General features: G+C 47.5%; 1 protein-coding gene and 1 long non-coding RNA gene across 4 annotated transcripts in view; one reads left to right on the forward strand and one right to left on the reverse strand.

Annotated features, from left to right (window-relative positions):
• Positions 1-18,749, reverse strand: part of LOC146356295 (uncharacterized) — an 867,031-nt gene that overhangs the window by 786,239 nt on the left and 62,043 nt on the right. The window lies entirely within an intron of this gene.
• On the forward strand, positions 312-16,962 carry LOC146356320 (uncharacterized). Of its 3 annotated transcripts, none has more exons than XM_084831439.1 (7): positions 312-467; positions 2,304-2,896; positions 5,557-5,674; positions 5,940-6,025; positions 6,217-6,343; positions 7,597-8,688; positions 14,174-16,962. In XM_084831439.1, the coding sequence occupies exons 2-7, from the start codon at positions 2,501-2,503 to the stop codon at positions 14,335-14,337; spliced, it is 1,983 nt and encodes a 660-aa protein (XP_084687565.1). In that variant the 5' UTR covers positions 312-467; positions 2,304-2,500; the 3' UTR covers positions 14,338-16,962. The 3 variants fall into 3 exon arrangements, with proteins under 3 accessions (XP_084687565.1, XP_084687564.1, XP_084687563.1); XM_084831438.1 differs by having other exon boundaries at positions 361-467; positions 5,551-5,674; XM_084831437.1 differs by lacking the exon at positions 312-467 and adding an exon at positions 767-820 and having other exon boundaries at positions 5,551-5,674; positions 7,597-8,805.

Consider the following 18,749-nt stretch of genomic DNA (forward strand, 5'->3'; position numbering starts at 1 on the left):
CCCTAATCAAAGTATTACACTATATGGGTTTTTGGAAGATATTTCTGTGTCCCACTGCAGGGTTTCGAAACAACGCCAAAACAAAAACCAATTATTATTTTATTCTGCAAAGGGCGCAATCCTGGGCATGTTTCGACAGAAAAAAAGCCCTACAATTCCCAGCATGCCCCAGCCAGCCATGCTGGCTGGGGCATGCTGGGAATTGTAGGGCTTTTTTTCTGTCGAAACATGCCCAGGATTGCGCCCTTGGTCCGTGCAAAAGGGAGAACACGTGGATGACCGGGAACGCCTCCTTGGCAGCGCCTGCGACTCTCTGCGCGCGGCTCCAGCCTCACTTGGGCCTGCGCTGCTGCTGCTGCTGCTGCGTCCTCGGACCCTCTCTCAGCTCTCCCCAGGGCAGGGCGAGAAAGAAACGAGGCCCAAGGACCCTGTGACCCACGCGGTGGCGGCTGGTGGCTCCTGCTTCGGTGGGGCTGTGAACCCGCTCTGGGTTTCCATCGGAACCGGTCAGAACTCTAAAGAAGCTGTCCAAGGCGCCTAACCCCTTTTGGGGGTAAGGTTCAGCACTCTGGATAGCTCGTTCAGAGTTCTGGCTGGTTCTGGCCGGAACCCAGAATGGACCCCCCCGGCCCCGCCGAACCCGGAGCCACCAGCCGCCCCTGGGTTGAAATGAGGGAGGGGGCTGACTTCCGAGAAAGGCCTCGGCATCAGGGAAGAAGGCGGGGTGGGGGGCGTCACTTCCTGCCTGCCCCCCTCCCCTGCTCTGGGGGGCTCTTGACCCTTTACATGGGGCGCCCGGGGCGGCTCCGGGAGGCGTCTGGTGAGCGCAAAGCGCGCTCGGGGCGCAGCGGACGGTGGGGATGGCAAGGCAGCGGGGTGGCCGGGGGGCCTGGAGAGGGCGGGGTGGGGAGAGCCCAGCCAGGGAACGGGCGGGGGCAAGGGGTAGGGAAGGGGGCAGCTCCAGATTGGCGAGGGAGAGCCTGAGCCCCGCCCCACCCCAGACTCAGCCCAAGGCAGGGGGCTGATCAGTGCCAGGAGCCCTTGGGCGCAGGACACTCCCAGGGGCTGGAGGGGGGGCGAGGCGAGGCAGGGGAGCGGAGGGGGCGTTGGAAGGGCTCAGCGGGAGAGAAGCCCAGCCTGGGTGATTTGGGGGGGGGTGAGAAAAGAGGGACCCGCCATTCATTCATCCCAGGGCACCCTTCCCCAACCGCCAGATGATTTGGACCACAACTCCCGGAACTCCTGGCCACTGCTCCTGCTGACTGGGGCTGATGGGAGTTGAAGTCCAAAGTTTGGAGAGCCCAGGTTGGGGAAAGGCTGCCGTAGGGGGAGGCGGCCTGTGTGAGTCTCCATTGAGCAGCGGGAGCTTCTTTTTTCCTCCTCCCTGGCTGCAGAGCCCGCAAAGCCCTTCCTGTTCTTGCCTCCCCACCGGGCTCGAGACCCCCTGCCCTGTAAATCTTGCGCTCGCATCCTGTTTGTGGGCTTCCCACAGGCAGCTGGTTGGCCCCTGTGAAAACCGAGTGCTGAGCTAGACGGACCCTTGGTCAAACTGGCTTGCGTTTCAGCAGGAAAGGGCAAGATGCCTTGGACCGCAGTTCCGATAATCCCTGAGCATTGGCCAGGCTGACTGGGGCTGATGGGAGGTGTAGTCCAAAACGTCTGGAGGGCCAGGAGTTGCCCATCCCTGCTTTGCAGAGTAGGCTGAAGGGGACAGGAGATTTTGCTGGAGGCTTTGGAGGAGGAAGCTGTTACGGAGCGGGGGATCGGGAAAGGGGGAGGGGAGAGGAGAGGAGAGGAGAGGAGAAAGATGGGGGGCGTGTTACAGACTGAGCAGTACTCAAGGTGGTGTGTTGTGTGTTCCTCAGCCCACTCTGGGTTTTGGTTTCTGGGCCTCCCTCCCTTCTCAATCTCTAGTTTAGAAGTCCAGAACCTCATACCCATGGGTGAAATTCGGCATACCTGGGGTCCCAATCTAGGCCTTTGGGGTTCCTCAGATGGCAATGCCTCCTTCCCTTTCCCCTGACTGGCGATCATTTGCAGGTTTTCCGGCTTCTGCGCAGTTTTCCCCTCGTTTTGAAAGGTTGACATGCCTCCCTTAAGGCTTACTTACTTGCAGGAAGAGCTTAAGCGACAATATGCTGGTATTTGCTCCTGAAATATGCTCCTGCCCCTTTTGCCTCTCACCCCTCCCCTTTTGCTCCACCCACTGTTGGAATGCAGCCCCTGAGAGCTTCTCCGAAATGGAATTCGACTCTTGGGCTAAAAGAGGTTTGATTCTTAGCATTTACCTTCCTTTCCGACAGAGAGAAGACCCGCTCAGGAACTGCAAACATCCACTCATGCTTGTAAAATACCGTCCCGCCACCAGAGCAAAAAACAGCCTCTTGACTTTGCAGGCCTTTGTAGCTCCACCTGCCTTCACAGCCTTTGCCTTAAGAGAGAAATAGGCCAAAGAAGATGTCAATGCTTCAGTAATCTTGGAAGCCACCTCGGATCAAAGATGGCAGAGCAAGACTTGACTGGACCTGATGAAATTGAGACTGGCACCCGGGGGGTATTCTGGGAAAAGACAGCGCAGGAGATCCAGAGTGGGGACGACACAAGCTCAGATGTACAGCACCAGTACTTCAGAGAGTTCTGCTACCAGGAGGCTGAGGGGCCCCGAGAGGTTTGCAGCCAACTCCACGACTTCTGCCGTCGGTGGCTGAAGCCAGAAAGCCACACCAAGTCTCAGATCTTGGACTTGGTGATCCTGGAGCAGTTTCTGGCCATCCTGCCCCCAGAGATAGAGAGCTGGGTCAGAGAGTGTGGGCCGGAGACCAGTTCCCAGGCCGTGGCCCTGGCAGAAGGTTTCCTTCTGAGCCAGGCGGAGGACAAAAAGCAGGAAGAGCAGCAGGTGAGAGTGCTGAAAAGTGTGGGATGGTTTCCTAAAAATTCCCACCGGTGGCTAAATTATAGAATAGAACCATAGAATAGTAGGGTTGGAAGAGGCCTACAAGGCCATCAAGTCCAACCCCCTGTTCAATGCAAGAATCCACATCAGAGCATGCCTGACAGGTGGCTGTCCAGCCTCGTCTTGAATGCCTCCAGTGTGGGAGAGCCCACCACCTCCCCGGGTAATTGGTTCCATTGTTGTATTGCTCTAACAGTGAGGAAGTTTTTTCTGAAGTTCAGCCGGAATCTGGCTTCCTGTAACTTGAGCCCATTATTCTGTGTCCTGTACTCTGGGATGATCGAGAAGAGATGCTGGCCTTCCTCTCTGTGACAACCTTTCAAGTACTTGAAGAGTGCTATCATATCTCCCCTCCGTCTTCTCTTCTCAAGGCTAAACATGCCCAGTTCTTTCAGTCTCCCTTCATGGGGCCTTGTGTCCAGTCCCCTGATCATCTTTGTTGCCCTCCTCTGAACCCTCTCCAATCCTGGAATTATCCTGGAAATCATCCAAAGAGAGGTGGTCCCAAATCCTTTAGGCCAACAATGCTGCCTTAGGCTGGTTCTGAGTGTGTGGGGTAGGGTTTCCTGAAGTAGAGGCACCTTCTGCAAGTAGAGAGAGAAACGTTGCCCAGTGTCAGAGGGCAGCAGCCGACACAACTACGTTGCTACCAGTGGAAGCGGCAGAGAGAGTCTGGGGGCTACACCAGCTTCATTTGTTGCTGTCTCCTTTCTTGGCTGGTTGGTTGGTTGGTTTTAGGAGGGAGTTTGAACTGCCCTGTTCTAGTCCCCTTCTCATGGTGACACACAGCATCCAAGGCTTTTGTAGGAGTTGGCCAGAGTGTCAGTATTAAAAAAAAACCTCTTCTAAATAACAGCCCTGTTTATTTTTTGTGGTATAGCACACGGCTGCTATAGATAGAAGGAACTAATCATCCTTGGATGTAGGAGGAAATGTTTTTGTCCCCTCACTTTTTTTTTATTGCATTCACCTACCAACTGCATGAAGAAGAGTGCAGAATCTGTATAGTTAATATTTAGTGGTTCCATGTAGAAAATTTAACATCATGAAAAGATTCATGTGACTTCAAGTACTTGACAAGTTGTCACAGAGAGGAAGGCCAGGATCTCTTCTCGATCATCCCAGAATGCAGGACACGGAATAATGGGCTCAAGTTACAGGAAGCCAGATTCCGGCTGAACATCAGGAAAAACGTCCTGACTGTTAGAGCAATACGACAATGGAACCAATTCCCTAGGGAGGTGGTGGGCTCTCCCACACTGGAGGCATTCAAGATGAGGCTGGACAGCCACCTGTCAGGGATGCTTTGACTTGGATTCCTGCACTGAGCAGGGGGTGGGACTCGATGGTCTTCTAGGCCCCTTCCACCCCTACCATGATTCTATGATTGTTTTAACAAGGGCTGTAATTAGTGTTTATGGGATGTAGGCATTAGTATAGCCTTTTTGGGGAAATCAGTATGGCAGCTATATATGTATGATAAAGTTAGATTGCTAACAGGATGTTTTAAACTTTGTGTGAAATATTAGTTTGTATATTAAAACTGTTATATATTCGTTATATATATTTTTATACACATTATTTTCTTTCAACCTATTTTGTTTTGTTGTTTGTGAGTGGTTAAGGATAAGATACTGGTGCTAGTCCCCTTCTCATGTCTGTGTTGGATTAGTATCGCCAGTCCACAGATCCTTATGTTCTCACCTGTCAAAGTCGTGGCTGTGAGTGGATTGTGGATCCTGGAAGTTTAGAAGGCAACAGGAGTTCAAGAAGAAGGGAAACACAGGGATCTGTATTGGGACCAAAGCTTTTCAATTTGTTCATAAATTATCTGGAATTAGGAGTGAACAGTGAGGTTTGTTGCCAAGCTTGCTGATGGCACCAAATTATTTAGGGTGGTTAAAAGGAAATGGGATTGCGGGGAACTCCAAAAGGATCTCTCCAAACTGGGAAAATGGACATTTGGCAAATGCAGTTCAATGTAAACAAGTGTACAGTGATTTATGTTGGGGCAAAAAATCCAAGGTTCAAGTATACGCTGTTGGGATCCGGCCTCGTGGTGACTGAAAGAGATCTTGGGGTTGTGGTGGACAGCCCAATGAAAATGTTAATCTAGTGTGCAGCTGCTGCAAAAAAGGCAAATTCCATGTTGGGGATCATTAGAAAAATGCATAGTTAAACTAGTTCTCTAGCCCAAGATGTTGGTGATGGCCACCAACTAGGATGGCTTAAAAAAGAAGCGGACAAAGTCATGGAAGATAAAGCTGTCAGTGGCTACTAGTCCTGATGGCTGTATGCTACCTCCAGTACCAGAGGCGGTATGCCTATGTGTACCAGTTGCTGGGGAACTTGGGCAAGAGGGTGCTGTTGCACTCATGTCCTGGTTGTGGATTTGTTGTCGACAGCTGGTTAGCCACTGTGTGAACAGAATGCTGGACTAGATGGACCCTTGGTCTGATCCAGCAGGGCTCTTCTTATGGTCTTATGTTTAGAAAGTGCTATGAGGTCAAGGAGATTGAGAGATGCTGCTCTAAATCTTTGCCTGCCCCATTTCTGTCCTCACCATTCCCTGCCTCAGATCCTCTATTTTGTTTAAGGTGCAGGGGCTGCCTGAGGTAGCTGCCAAGTTCCCTGAGGTAGAACACGCTCTGTCAGACACCGGACATTGGCCATGGTTCAGGTGGATCGTGCAAGAGGGTGACGGAGCTGCCACATCTCTGGGTAAGGACTCTAATGGGGCATATTTCAATTCAAATTTTGAATAGGCCTGAAATGCTGCTTTTTTGTGTCAGGGAGGAGACGCTTCTCTTTAGCCACTCTTGGAGTTTGGTTTCAATAGATCTAGATTTTATAGAAATCCAGACTAGCACTTTGAATGATGCCCAAAAAGCAGTGGGGAGACAAACTGATTTCAGCCCAGGACCTGAAATGCAAAAATGCTTATAGAAGACGAAGTATCTTCTCACCTCCTTGATCTCCTTCACAGGCAGTGAAATGTCCCTGGTGCTTCAGTCCACGCCTTTCGCCTTTTGTGAGGGAGTGGAAACGGTTGCTGGGCAGTCACCGGATCAGGTAGGAGGCCGCCTGGGTGCTTCCACCCTGCACATCCCCCTTGGGTCTGTGGTCTCTCCCTTCTCAGCTTCTGCAAATGCTGTCCACCAGGAAGCCTGGATTCCTGCAGGAGAACCTCACTTTGACTGTCTCTTTGAATGCTGACCTTGTCTGTGAGGGGGAAAAATGTTGCATTCCTCTGCTTCTTTCAGGGTCTGGTGACTTTCAAGGAGGTGGCTGTGCATTTCACGGAGGAGGAGTGGGCTCTGCTGGATCCAGGTCAGAGGGCCCTGCAATGGGAAGTCATGGTGGAGAACTTTGTAAACGTGGCCTCGCTGGGTAAGGCCTTTGGATCATCCTGAAAGCAGGAATTGCTGCTGTTCTTTGTCTGGATCAATACCCTGTAGGGAATGCCATGGATGACATCAGTGGCTGATCCCCACTTTCCTTGGAACCTCTGCTTATTTAGTCCTAAAGTCCTACCGGACCACACAAGTTAACATACCTAGAACCCTTCAAGTAATGGTTAAACTAACTTCCCCCAACCTAGGGTGCTGGACCACAACTAGCATCATCCCCAGGCAGCACAGATAGTGGGAGTTGGGGATTGGGGAAGGGTAAGTTAACTGTTGTGAACTGCCCAGAGAGCTTCTGCTATTGGGTGGTATGGAAATGCAATTCATTAATGAATGCATATCTACATACTCCTAAGATGGATGCCTCTGATTGGGAAGTAGGGCGCTGGGTGAGAACTCCTTCTCAGACCCGCATTGGTGGTGTCATAGTTGGTGTCAGAGGCAGCCACCCAGGCTCATCTTTGGAGGAAGGGGGATGGACCAAGAAGGAGCCTCCTTCTGAGTTGGGGTTTCCCTGTAGCCAGGAATGACAGCCCTGGCTTCTTCCCCATGACTTCCTTCCCAGTGCAATGTCAAATCATGTTTGGAAAGGCACAACCTCACTCTAGCAGGAGTTGATCCTTCCTGTTCCAAGCTGGAACCTTCACCACATCCAGGAGTTAGGAGATCTTGCATTATTTTCCCTTCACAGTGCCTGGGAGTCTGGGTGTGGGTCAGGCTGATTTGGAATCCCTAATTATACCATCCAGTCAGAATGTAACCAAGGAGCAAGAACACCAAAATGAATTAATAGAATGTTCCTCATGTGAGGTCAATCAAGCAGTTATTTTCTTAAAATCCATGACAGTGAGACTGTATTAACCATGAAAGAGAGATTATAATAAGGAACAAAATGATAGCCCATTTGTGTCTAAACTGTGGGAGAAACGGCTATGCAGTACTAGGCTTTCTTGCAGATACCAACATAAGAATTTACTGTTGTTTCATCTAGACCGATATTGTTTACTCTAATGTTCTGTTTCAGCCAGTGCTTTTAGTGGAGATGCTAAAGATTGAACTTGGGACTTTATGCCTGCAGGGCATCTAAACCTCTATACATTGACTTCTATTAATATGTGATGAGATCAACTTCTCCACTAAGTGTTTTTCATTCTGTTACTTATATAGCAGTTAACTGATTTTGTTTCCTCATTTGAGATGCCATGCCTCATCAGGTTCCTGTCTTTATTCTTCCAGGTGATGAAGAGGAGAGCGAAAGAGAGGGAAAACAGCAGGAAAGGAAAACTGAAGCAAAACAGAACTGGAGGAAGAAATTGTTTGCTCCTAAAAGGGCCACGTTCCCTGAAATTCCAATTGCTGAATGTCCGAAAGAAAACAAAAGGACTAAATTCCTTCAAGTTGCAAAACTCCTAACAAGTAAATCAAGCCCTAGCACGCAACAAAGAATGCACAATGGGGAGAAAGAGCTGAAATGTTCAGAGTGTGGAAAGAGCTTCAGTCAGAGAAAGAGCTTTATTAGACATCGGAGAATTCATGCAGCAGAGAATCCGTATAAATGCTCAGAGTGTGGAAAGAACTTCAGCCAGAGCTCAAGCCTTACTTACCATCAAAGAATCCACACAGGGGAGAAACCATATCAATGCCTGGACTGTGGAAAGAGCTTCAGTCAGAACATAAGCCTTACAAGACATCAAAGAATCCACACAGGGGAGAAACCATATCAATGCCTGGAGTGTGGAAGAACCTTCAGCGACAGCTCGAGCCTTACCGCCCATTACAGAATCCACACAGGGGAGAAACCTTATAAGTGCTCTGAGTGTGGAAAGGGCTTCAGTGACAGCAAAAGCCTTGGAAGACATCACAGGATCCACACAGGGGAGAAGCCCTATACCTGCTCTGACTGTGGAAAGTGTTTTGTTTGCAGCTCACACCTTAAATCGCATCGGAGGATCCACACAGGGGAGAAGCCCTATAAGTGCTCTGACTGTGGAAAGTGCTTCAGCCGCAGCGCGCACCTGAAACTGCATGAAAGAATCCACACGGGAGAGAAGCCTTACAGATGCTCTGGTTGTGAAAAGTGCTTCAGCCGCAGCACATACTTGAAACTGCATCAAAGAATCCACACAGGGGAGAAGCCATATATGTGCTCAGAATGTGGGAAGAGTTTCCGACGGAGGAACCACCTTTGTAAACATCAAGAGCTCCACACAAGGGAGAAACTGTATACATTCTCACTGGGGGGAAAGATCTATAGTCCGAGAGTGCACATCAGGACACATCAAAGAATCCAGACAGGGTGGAAGGACCGTAGGAATCCCGCCTCTCTTGGTAAGGCTCCCTCCTTTCCTTGGCAGATGCGGAAGCAGGACTTGCTGCTCTTCTTCGTCTATATCTCAGCACTGTCGGGATGTCACTGACAAGACATGGGCGCTCCACGTTCCTTGGGTTTGTTTATTTAAGTAAAATGTTGGTTTATTTGTAAAATGTATTAGTTGGTCTTCTAACTGGAGTCATTAGAAGTCATTAAAACATAAGAAGAGCCCTGCTGGATCAGACCAAAGGCTATCTAACAGGTCTGTTGGGCTGGAGGATGTTTTTACTCTACTGTTTTCGTGTTTTTAATTGCATTTCATGTATTTATTTTATTATTGTTTTTATCAAGTTTTATTAGTGATTGTAAGCCACCATCAGTGCCATTTTTGGTAAAAGGTCGATACGAGTCAAGTACATAAATATTAGTCCAGCATTCTGTTCACACAGTGACCGACCAGCTGCCTGTGGAAAGCCCACAAGTAGGACGTTATTTATTTATTATTAACATTTATATACCACCTTATCTGCTGAAAAGCCTTCAAGCCAGCAATTTAAAGCAATAAAACCTTAAAACAATAAAAACAAGAACATTAAAAACAATAAAAACATTAAAAACTACACATTTTAACAGGCTGAATTGAAGAGATGCATCTTTACGCTCCTTCTAAAAGCCAGGAGAATGGGGGCCAGTCGTAGTTCTCAAGGGAGTACATTCTGTAGTTTGGGAGCAATACAGAAGATAGCCCTTTCATGCATACCTGACAAGCTGGCCGCTGCGGGTAATGGTGCCCTCAAAAGGGTTTCTCCGGCGGATCTAAGTACTCGGGCGGGTTCATAGCGGGACAGGCAGTTCCTTAAATAGCCGGGCCCTAAGTCGTTTAGGGCTTTAAAGGTTAAGACCCACACCTTGAATTGAGCAACAGGCAGCTGGTTGGCCACTGTGTGAACAGAATGCTGGACTAGATGGACCCTTGGTGTGATCTAGCAGGGCTCTTCTTATGTTCTTAGGAATATTATTGTTATTATTATTATTTACATTTTCTATACCGCCCCATAGCTGAAGCTCTCTGAGCACTTTACAAAAATTAAAACCCACTAAAACCCATTATACAAAGTGTAAAACCATTTCCATAAAACCATATAAACAGACAGCACATACACAGACAACGTATATCTAGAACAATTTTAAACAATCAACCGTAAAACAAATCCAGGACCTGATTAAAAGTTCATCATATGCTGCCAAATGCCTGAGAGAAGAGAAAGGTCTTAACTTGGTGCCAAAAAGATAACAAGGTTGGTGCCAGGCAGGCCTCATTAGGGAGATCATTCCAGAACTGGGGGTCCACCACTGAGAAGGCCCTCTCCCTTGTTGCTGCCTTCCGGTCCTCCGTCAGAGGAGGCATCCAGAGGTGGTCAAACACGTACCCTGGATTTTAGGAAAGCTGATTTTAATAAACTCAGAACAATGATCAATAAGGTCCCATGGCATGCGACGCTAACGAGAAAAGGAGTCCAAGATGGGTGGGAGCTTTTAAAAAATGAAATTCTCAAGGCACAATCACAAACAATTCCAACAAGAAGAAAAGGTGGAAGACAACAGAAGAAGCCAATGTGGCTTCACAAAAAGCTTAGAGATGACCTGAAAACAAAAAAGGACACATACAGGAAGTGGAAGGAAGGACAAGCTACAAAGGAAGAGTACAGGCAGGTAGCACAGAATTGCAGGGATGGCGTCAGGAAGGCTAAAGCTGAGAACGAGGTGAGGTTAGCGAGGGATGCTAAAAACAACAAAAAGGCTTTCTTCAGCTACGTGCATAGTAAAAGGCAGAGGAAAGAAATGGTTGTTCAGCTATTAAATAAGGATGGCAAAACGATAACAGATGACAAAGAAAAGGCAGAGGTGCTCAATTCCTACTTTGGCTCAGTCTTCTCCCAAAAGAGGGTCTATGACCCCCTTGGCAACGACGAAGTGCAGGCTGAAGGGGCAGGATTGCAGCTTGAGATCGATAGGCATATGGTCAAGGAACACCTCATTATTTTGAAATTTCCAGGGCCAGATGAACTGCATCCTAGAGTAATAAAGGAACTGGCAGAAGAACTCTCAGAACCGCTGTCTATTCTCTTTGAGAAATCATGGAGGACGGGGGAAGTGCCAGATGACTGGAGGAGGGCTAATGTTGTCCCTATCTTCAAAAAGGGTAAAAAGGAGGAACCTGGGAACTACAGTCTGACATCAATCCCTGGGAAAATTCTGGAGCAGATGATAAAGCAATCCATCTGGAAGCACCTTGAAAACAATGCAGTGATTACTTGAAGTCAACATGGATTTGTCAAGAACAAGTCCTGCCAGACGAACCTGATCTCATTTTTTGATCAAGTCACCTCCCTTGTGGACCGTGGGAATGCTGTAGACATCATATACCTCGACTTCAGCAAAGCTTTCGACAAAGTGCCCCATGATATCCTGATGAGCAAACTAGCTCAAAGTGGGCTAGATGAAACAACGATCCGGTGGATCCACAGTTGGCTACAGAACTGGACTCAAAGAGTGCTTATCAATGGGACCTTCTCAAGCTGGGGAGAGGTAACGAGTGGGGTACCGCAGGGCTCAGTCCTGGGCCCAGTGCTCTTCAACATTTTTATTAATGACTTGGAGGAGGAGGTGCAGGGAATGCTGATCAGATTTGCAGATGACACCAAATTGGGTGGGATAGCTAATACTTTGGAAGACAGAAACAAAATTCAAAGTGATCTGGATAGACTGGAGCGCTGGGCAGAAAACAACAGAATGACATTTAATAGGGATAAATGCCAAATTCTGCACCTAGGAAAAAGAAACCAAATGCACAGTTACAAGATGGGGGATACGTGGTGTAGAAAGCCAGTGTGGTGTAGTGGTTAGAGTGTTGGACTGGGAGCCAGGAGATCTGGGTTCTAGTCCCCACTCGGCCATGGAAACTCACTGGGTGACTTTGGGCCAGTCACAGACTCTCAGCCTAACCCACCTCACAGGGTTCTTGTTGTGAGGATAAAATGGAGAGGAGGAGGATTATGTATGCCACCTTGGGTTCCTCAAAGAGGAAAAAAGGTGGGATATAAATGTAATAATAAATAATAAATAAAAATAAATACGTGGCTCAATAACACTACAAGCGAGAAGGACTTGGAATTGTTGATCACAAGCTGAATATGAGCCAACAATGTGATGTGGCTGCAAAAAAGGCAAATGCTCTTTTGGGCTGCATTTATAGAAGCATCGCTTCCAAATCCCGGGAAGTAGTAGTTCCCCTCTACTCAGCACTGGTTAGGCCTCATCTGGAGTACTGTGTCCAGTTCTGGGCACCACACTTTAAGAAGGATGTAGACAAACTGGAGAGAGTTCAGAGGAGGGCAATGAAGATGATCAGGGGACTGGAAACAAAGCCCTATGAAGAGAGACTGAAAAAACTGGGCATGTTTAGCCTTGAGAAGAGAAGACTGAGGGGAGATATGATAGCACTTTTCAAGTACTTGAAAGGTTGTCACAGAGAGGAAGGCCAGGATGTCTTCTTGATCATCCCAGAGTGCAGGACACGGAATAATGGGCTCAAGTTACAGGAAGCCAGATTCCGGCTGAACACCAGGAAAAACTTCCTGTTAGAGCAATACGACAATGGAACCCATTACCTAGGGAGGTGGTGGGCTCTCCCACACTGGAGGCATTCAAGACGAGGCTGGACAGCCATCTGTCAGGGATGTTCTGACGTGGATTCCTGCACTGAGCAGGGGGTTGGACTCGATGGCCTTGTAGGCCCCTCCCACCCCTACTATTCTATGATTCTATGAGGGCCTTAGATGCTGAGCAGAATATATAGGTAGGTTCGTGTCGGGAGAGGCGCTCCGTCAGGTATTGCAGTCCCGAGTCGTGTAAGGCTTTATAGATTAAAACCAGCACCTTGGATTGGGCTAGGAAACAGACAGGCAGCCAGTGCAAGCAGGCCAGAATCAGTATTACATGTCCAGACCTTCGGGTCCCTGTTACCAGTCTGGCCGCTGAATTTTGCACAAGCTGCAGCTTCTGAACTGTCTTCAAGAAAGCACATTGCAGTAACCTAACTTATGTACATTGCAGGGCTGCTGTAAGCCACACTCTCCAGCACAGTCTCCCAACTTGCAATGGGAGTATAATACTACCAGACAGCACATCAAGGTTGTAAATCAGTCTCTCTGCCTGACCGCTGACCTGGAGCATTTAGCATGAAATACACTGCAGGCCTGTTATTATGGGCTGTGTATGGTCCATTATAACAAACCACAGATGAAATAATCCCACAGTGGCCCTTCCGGGTCTCAGGAGGAGGCCCTTCCATCCTTCCTGCAGTTTGAACTGGAGTTGCTCAGGACTGAACTGGTGGACTCTATGCTTGCAGAGCGTCCAAAGCAGTTGTTTTGCCAAGGACAAGGTGGTTCTTTTAGGATTCAGACGTAATGACCACACAAGTGAGCACTGAGCAGGGGGTTGGACTCGATGGTCTTGTAGGCCCCTTCCAACCCTACTGTTCTAGGATTCTGTGAGTCAAATATGTATTTAACTATCAGGCAGAACATTACAGCTAAACAAAGGATGTTATAAGTCTAAACTGAGCAAGGTATCTTTTTTGCTCCTCCGTTCCGCTGTCAGGAACCCCAGATAATGACAGCAGAGAGACTCCTTTCGGCCCATGCACAGCACTTCTGTGTGGTCCCAGTCTGTGCTGAAACGCCACTGAGTGGCTCTCTGGAGGGACTTGCATACCCAAAGTCTCCCATGATGACATGCTGTCTTTCACAGCTCTGTAATCAATCACACCTCTTGAGATGGTCTCATGATGTCTAGGCATTTTTTCACCTTACCCAAAAGATAAGCTAAATTAGCAGGTGGACCGCAGCCAAAGAGATCCTCCCTGACTTCCAAGGCCGTCCTGCCTTGTTTGAAAATCAGGGAGTCGGGCCAAGAAGCTAGATGGTCCTTTAAATGGCCTGGTTTTAAGGGTTTCACCGGAGGTTCAGGCATAAAAGAAGCAGTTGTGGGATGTCACACTATCTCCTCGATATACAAAGGTCTTCTGGGGCATTTCCTCTACAGTGTAGCAAAGGGCTGGATGCGCCTGATCTCGTCTGATCTCGTAAGCTAAGCAGCGTCAGCCCTGGTTAGTGCTTGGATGGGAGACCGCCTGGGAACCAGGCTTCCAGCACTGAGCAGGGGGTTGGACTCAATGGTCGTGTAGGCCCCTTCCAACCCTGTGATTCTATGAGATCTATGAGATGTACCACATATACAGAGGCTACTTAGTGTGTCAGGGGACCATTGAGGGTATTTTGCCTGAGGGCCCTCAAAAACCTGGAGCCGACATTGTGCCCAGATTTGCGCACCCCACCCCCTGACATGCACTCTTTTCTGTTCTGCAGTTGATTGGGTAAGTTCCCTGTTTTGATGACCCGTTCCTTCCTTATCAGCTTTTCCTTTTTATTCCTGCAGGTAATGGGAGGGAGACCAAGAAAGAGAGCAAACGGCTGAAAAGGAAAACTGGAGGAAAACAAAACTGGAGGAAGAAATCCGTTGGTTCTGAAGGTGCCGATTTCCATGAAATTCCATCCCGCAAGAATGTTACGAAGGGAATAATATACATGCAAAACTCTTAACTAGCAAATTCAACCTTAGCACAAATGGAAGAGTTCACTCTGGGGAGAAGCCACATAAATGTTCAGAGTATGGAAAGAGTTTCACTGAGGGTGCAAGCCTCACAAGACATCATAGAATCCAGGCAGGGGAGAAACTGTATCAATGCCCCGAGTGTGGAAAGAGCTTTAGGGCGCAATCCTATGCATGTTTAGACTGAAGAAAGACCTGCAGCTCCCAGCATGCTTCCAGCCAGCCATGCTGGCTGGAGGCATGCTGGGAATTGGACTTTTTCCGCTCTAAACATGCATAGGATTGTGCCTTTAGTCAGAGAACCAACCTGACTTTGCACCAAAGAATCCACACAGGGGAGAAACGATGTAAATGTTGGGAGTGCAGAAAGAACTTGCGTGAAAGCAAAACATTTTCTTCCCATCGAAGAATCCTCATGGGAGTAACAATTTAAATCCGTTTCAGTCAGAGGAATATCCTTACATTCCATCAAAGACCACACACAGGTGAGAAGCCATATAAATGCTCTGAGGGTGAAAAATGCTTCATTCACAAAACACAGTTTAGGTCATATCAAAGGATACCTACAGGAGAATGTAGGTGACCCTACAAATGCTTACAATCCTAGCAGAAATTGAGGTGGGACTCAGACCTTCCTATCCAATTATTCAGAAGCTAGGGTTGGAAAGCATATACATAATTACATGTAGTGGTATTAAAGTTATTTTGATCCTGAATTAGGATTAAAAACACTATGAAAATGGCCCAATTTTTTAAATCCCACAAAGTAACATCAGATTGAAACACAGAGAACCAGCAATAAAAACCAAGAGACAGCTTGATTGAATAAAAAGTATTTTTACAACCTCCAAAGAGAAGACCATGCAAGTTCTTGGGGGAAGGGCATTCCAAAGATGTGAGGCCACCACTGAAAAGGCCCTGATAACGTATTCTTCCTTATTGACAGGCCAGAGAACCTGTCAATAGGCTTCTGCTGCCATAGGCTGAGGGTAGGTTCGTATGAGAGCACGTAGTTCTCCAGATAACCTGTTCCCACCATCTTAAAGGTTAACGTTAACACTTTTAAGTAGAGCCTGGAATCGAATATGTAGCCAGTGCAACTGATACATGGTTAATGTAATATGAGTAGACTATCTAGCCCCTTCTGGCATTCTGGTGGCTGCATTTTATGCCAGCTCATTTTTGAACTGTCTTTAACAGTAGCCCAAACCATGTCCCCTTTTTACTGGGCTATGGCAAAGCTCTATCCTTAGAGGCAGCCTAAAAATAATTTAAATAAAAATTAAATTAAAAAGGCTCATCACTGCAACATTTGAAAGATGTTAAATTCCAAAATAATTGTTCTGGTATCTCCTGTAAATATTTTTTTTAATACCTCGCCATCTCCTACAGCTCAGAACCACCTGCAGACACCAGTTTAGGGTTTCTACCACTTCTTTTAGATTAGTAGACAGAAATGAGAGCTGTGTTATCTGCATACCAGGAAGACTTTATCCCAACCCTCTGGATGACCTCTCCCAATCATTTCGTTTATTCTATTTCTATATCAGCCCATAGCCAAAGCTCTCTGGGCGGTTCACAGAAATTAAAAACCATTAAAATACATTATATAAAGTATAAAAACCTTTTACATAAGGATGTAAAACAGCATATACAACAACAACATATATCTAAAACAATTTAAGACAACCCAGGACCTGATTAAAAAAAACCCTGTATGCTGCCAAAAGCCTAAGAAAAGAGGGCAGTTTTAACTTGGCACTGAAAAGATGACAATATTGGGGCCAGGCAGGCCTTGTCAGGGACATTATTTCATAAATGGAGGGCCACCACCAAGAAGGCCCTCTCCCTTGTTGCCGCCCTCTGAGTCTCCATTGGAGGAGTCACCCATCAGAGGGCATTGGATGCAGAGCATAGTGTATGGGTTGGTTCGTGCCGGAAGAGGTGTTCCATCAGGTACTGTGGTCCCGAGCTGTGTAAGGCTTCATATGTCAAAATCAGCACCTTGAATTGGGCTCCAAAACAGACAGGTTTTGTGTAATTAGAGGGGATTTTTTTTCCGGCCAAAGTAGAATAACCAATTAAAAATTCATATAGTATAAAACTTTGTTAAGTGAATGTGGAAGATGAACATCAGTTGGATCCATCTTCTTACAAGGTGTCTTGAGTAGTTTTGTGAACAGCTGATTGGTCACCTGTGCTGAATAAACCTTGTCTTGCAGAGACATAGCTTGCGCCCATAACCAGAGGGGATAGATCCATCGGGAGGCCTGTCATTTCAAAGGAAGGAAACAATTTTAAGCCCTCCCTCACCCATTAATAGTTCCATTATTTCCATCAATCAGTGGCATTTTATATGGCTTCATTTCACTCTCGTACCATTTATTATCCGTTCCTCTCTTCGCCATATGATGTCATAGCTAATTGTTGTTAACGTGTTGTGGGGATTGGTGGTGGTGTTTATTTCTTTTTATTACAGTGTGTTTTAAATTGATTTTGATGTTGTCATCAAGATTCTCCTTTTATCTGTATTTTATTATTGTTAGCTGCCTTAATTGCCATTTTTGGTGGAAAGACGGGCTATAAATGAAATCAATCAATAAAAAAAGAGAATAGCTGATTATTTTGTTCAGTTTTTCATTATGAATTCATACTGTTTTTTTAAGTCAAATATCGGCTAGGCATCCTTGCTGCTGGAGATGAGAGGGTCACCCAGAGAGAGGCCTCTGAAGCTGATCTTATGTTGAGCATGCACCAGAAATGTCCTCTGTTCAGATCCTGAGTACAGAAGCTCACGGAGTGACCTTGTGCCAGTCATTCCCTCCCAGCGTACCTTGCAAGGTTGTTGTTGGGATAAAAGGGTGGGAAGGACCATGGAAGCAACTCTGAGCTCCATGGGGATGGGGGGTGGGCGGGATCACAATGAAATAGAATCACTGGACCTCTCTGCAGCTTTGAAAGCAGTTTTTCCCAACATGGTGCCCTCCAGATGTTTTGGACTGCAGTGCCCCTCATCACTGACTTTCAGCCATGCTGGCCAGGGTTGATGGGAGTTGTAGTCCAAAACAGTTTGAGGGGACCAGATTGGGGATAGCTGAACTGTGGTATCCTTCTAGACAGCCTGACTGAAACATGACCTGGGATCGCCATTTTGTGATGGTTCTGGGCCTTCTTGGAGGCTCTGTTTCAGAAGGTGGCACTGGTCACCTTGACCTTTGGCCTATCTTGGGAGAGGAACCGCTCATGGCTGCTTAGGGTTACCAGCATCAGCACGCCCCTGCTCTTCTGTGCCTTTCTCCACGGCTTGATCAGCCATTTTCAGGTGATCGCGTTGAGCGCCATGTCTCTGAAAGCCTTTGTTGCCAGTTCATGTTGCACCACAGCCTGTTCCATGGACAATCCCGCAGGCCAAATCACGTGGTTTGGACTTGCGTTGCTGATTAAAAGAAAAAATAGCCCGTGTGTGGGAGGGAGCCATATCGGTGCCGTGGGGTGTGTGTGAGCATGCGACTTTAACCCATTGCCCCAATGACAGTCCCGATCAGATCTGGACCTCCCTGGGCCTACTATTTGTGTTGAGTCTGTTATTGAGCCTCCATTTTGTATGGTAATAGGAGTTCCCTTCCTCCCTCAATTCCGTAGTTCACCATTGCTACATTCCCAATATGTTAGGCTCTATGGGTTGGATCCAGATGTCATAAGGACATAAGAAGGTTTTTGTGAACCACCCAGAGAGCTCCAGCTATTGGGTGGTATAGAAATGAAATAAATAAGAAAGAAAGAAAGAAAGAAAGAAAGAAAGAAAGAAAGAAAGAAGCCATGCTGGATTAGACCAAGGCTCGATCTAGTCCAGCATTCCGTTCACACAGTGGCCAACCAGCTGCCTGGAACCCACAAGCTGGACGTGAGTGCAACAGCACTTTCCCGCCCATGTTCCCCAGCAACTGGTGTACATAGCCATACTGCCTCTGATACTGGAGGTAGCATATAGCCATCAGGATCAGTAGCCATTGATAGCCTTCTGCAGCCTTCTCGTTCCATGTCAACTGGATCCAACTGTGCTGGTGCGAGTGAACCTTCCCCACCCAGGGCCGGCTCTACTATTAGGCAGAATGAAGGAGTTGCCTCAGGCGGCAGATGCTGGGAGATGGCAGCAAGGTGTGTTAGAAGAAAGACCTGTGTGACTTGTGGCCTGCTCTGAACCTCCTAAGTTAGCTTGATGTTTCCAGGCGCAGTGGAGGATGCTGGCCCAACATGAGGGTTGAAGACAGATTCATCTGCCAGTTCAGTTGGCTTTTGTACATGGAATGGGAGAGTGTGCCATCTTGTTCTTTCCCTCAGGTAGCAAAATATCTTGGCCCAGCCATGTCCCCTCCCCCTTCTTCCCACGGCACTTACTCCA

This window comes from Heloderma suspectum, chromosome 2 (assembly GCF_057233095.1).
Source record: "Heloderma suspectum isolate Gila_16-S chromosome 2, 16-S_ref, whole genome shotgun sequence".
Lineage (NCBI taxonomy): Eukaryota > Metazoa > Chordata > Lepidosauria > Squamata > Helodermatidae > Heloderma > Heloderma suspectum.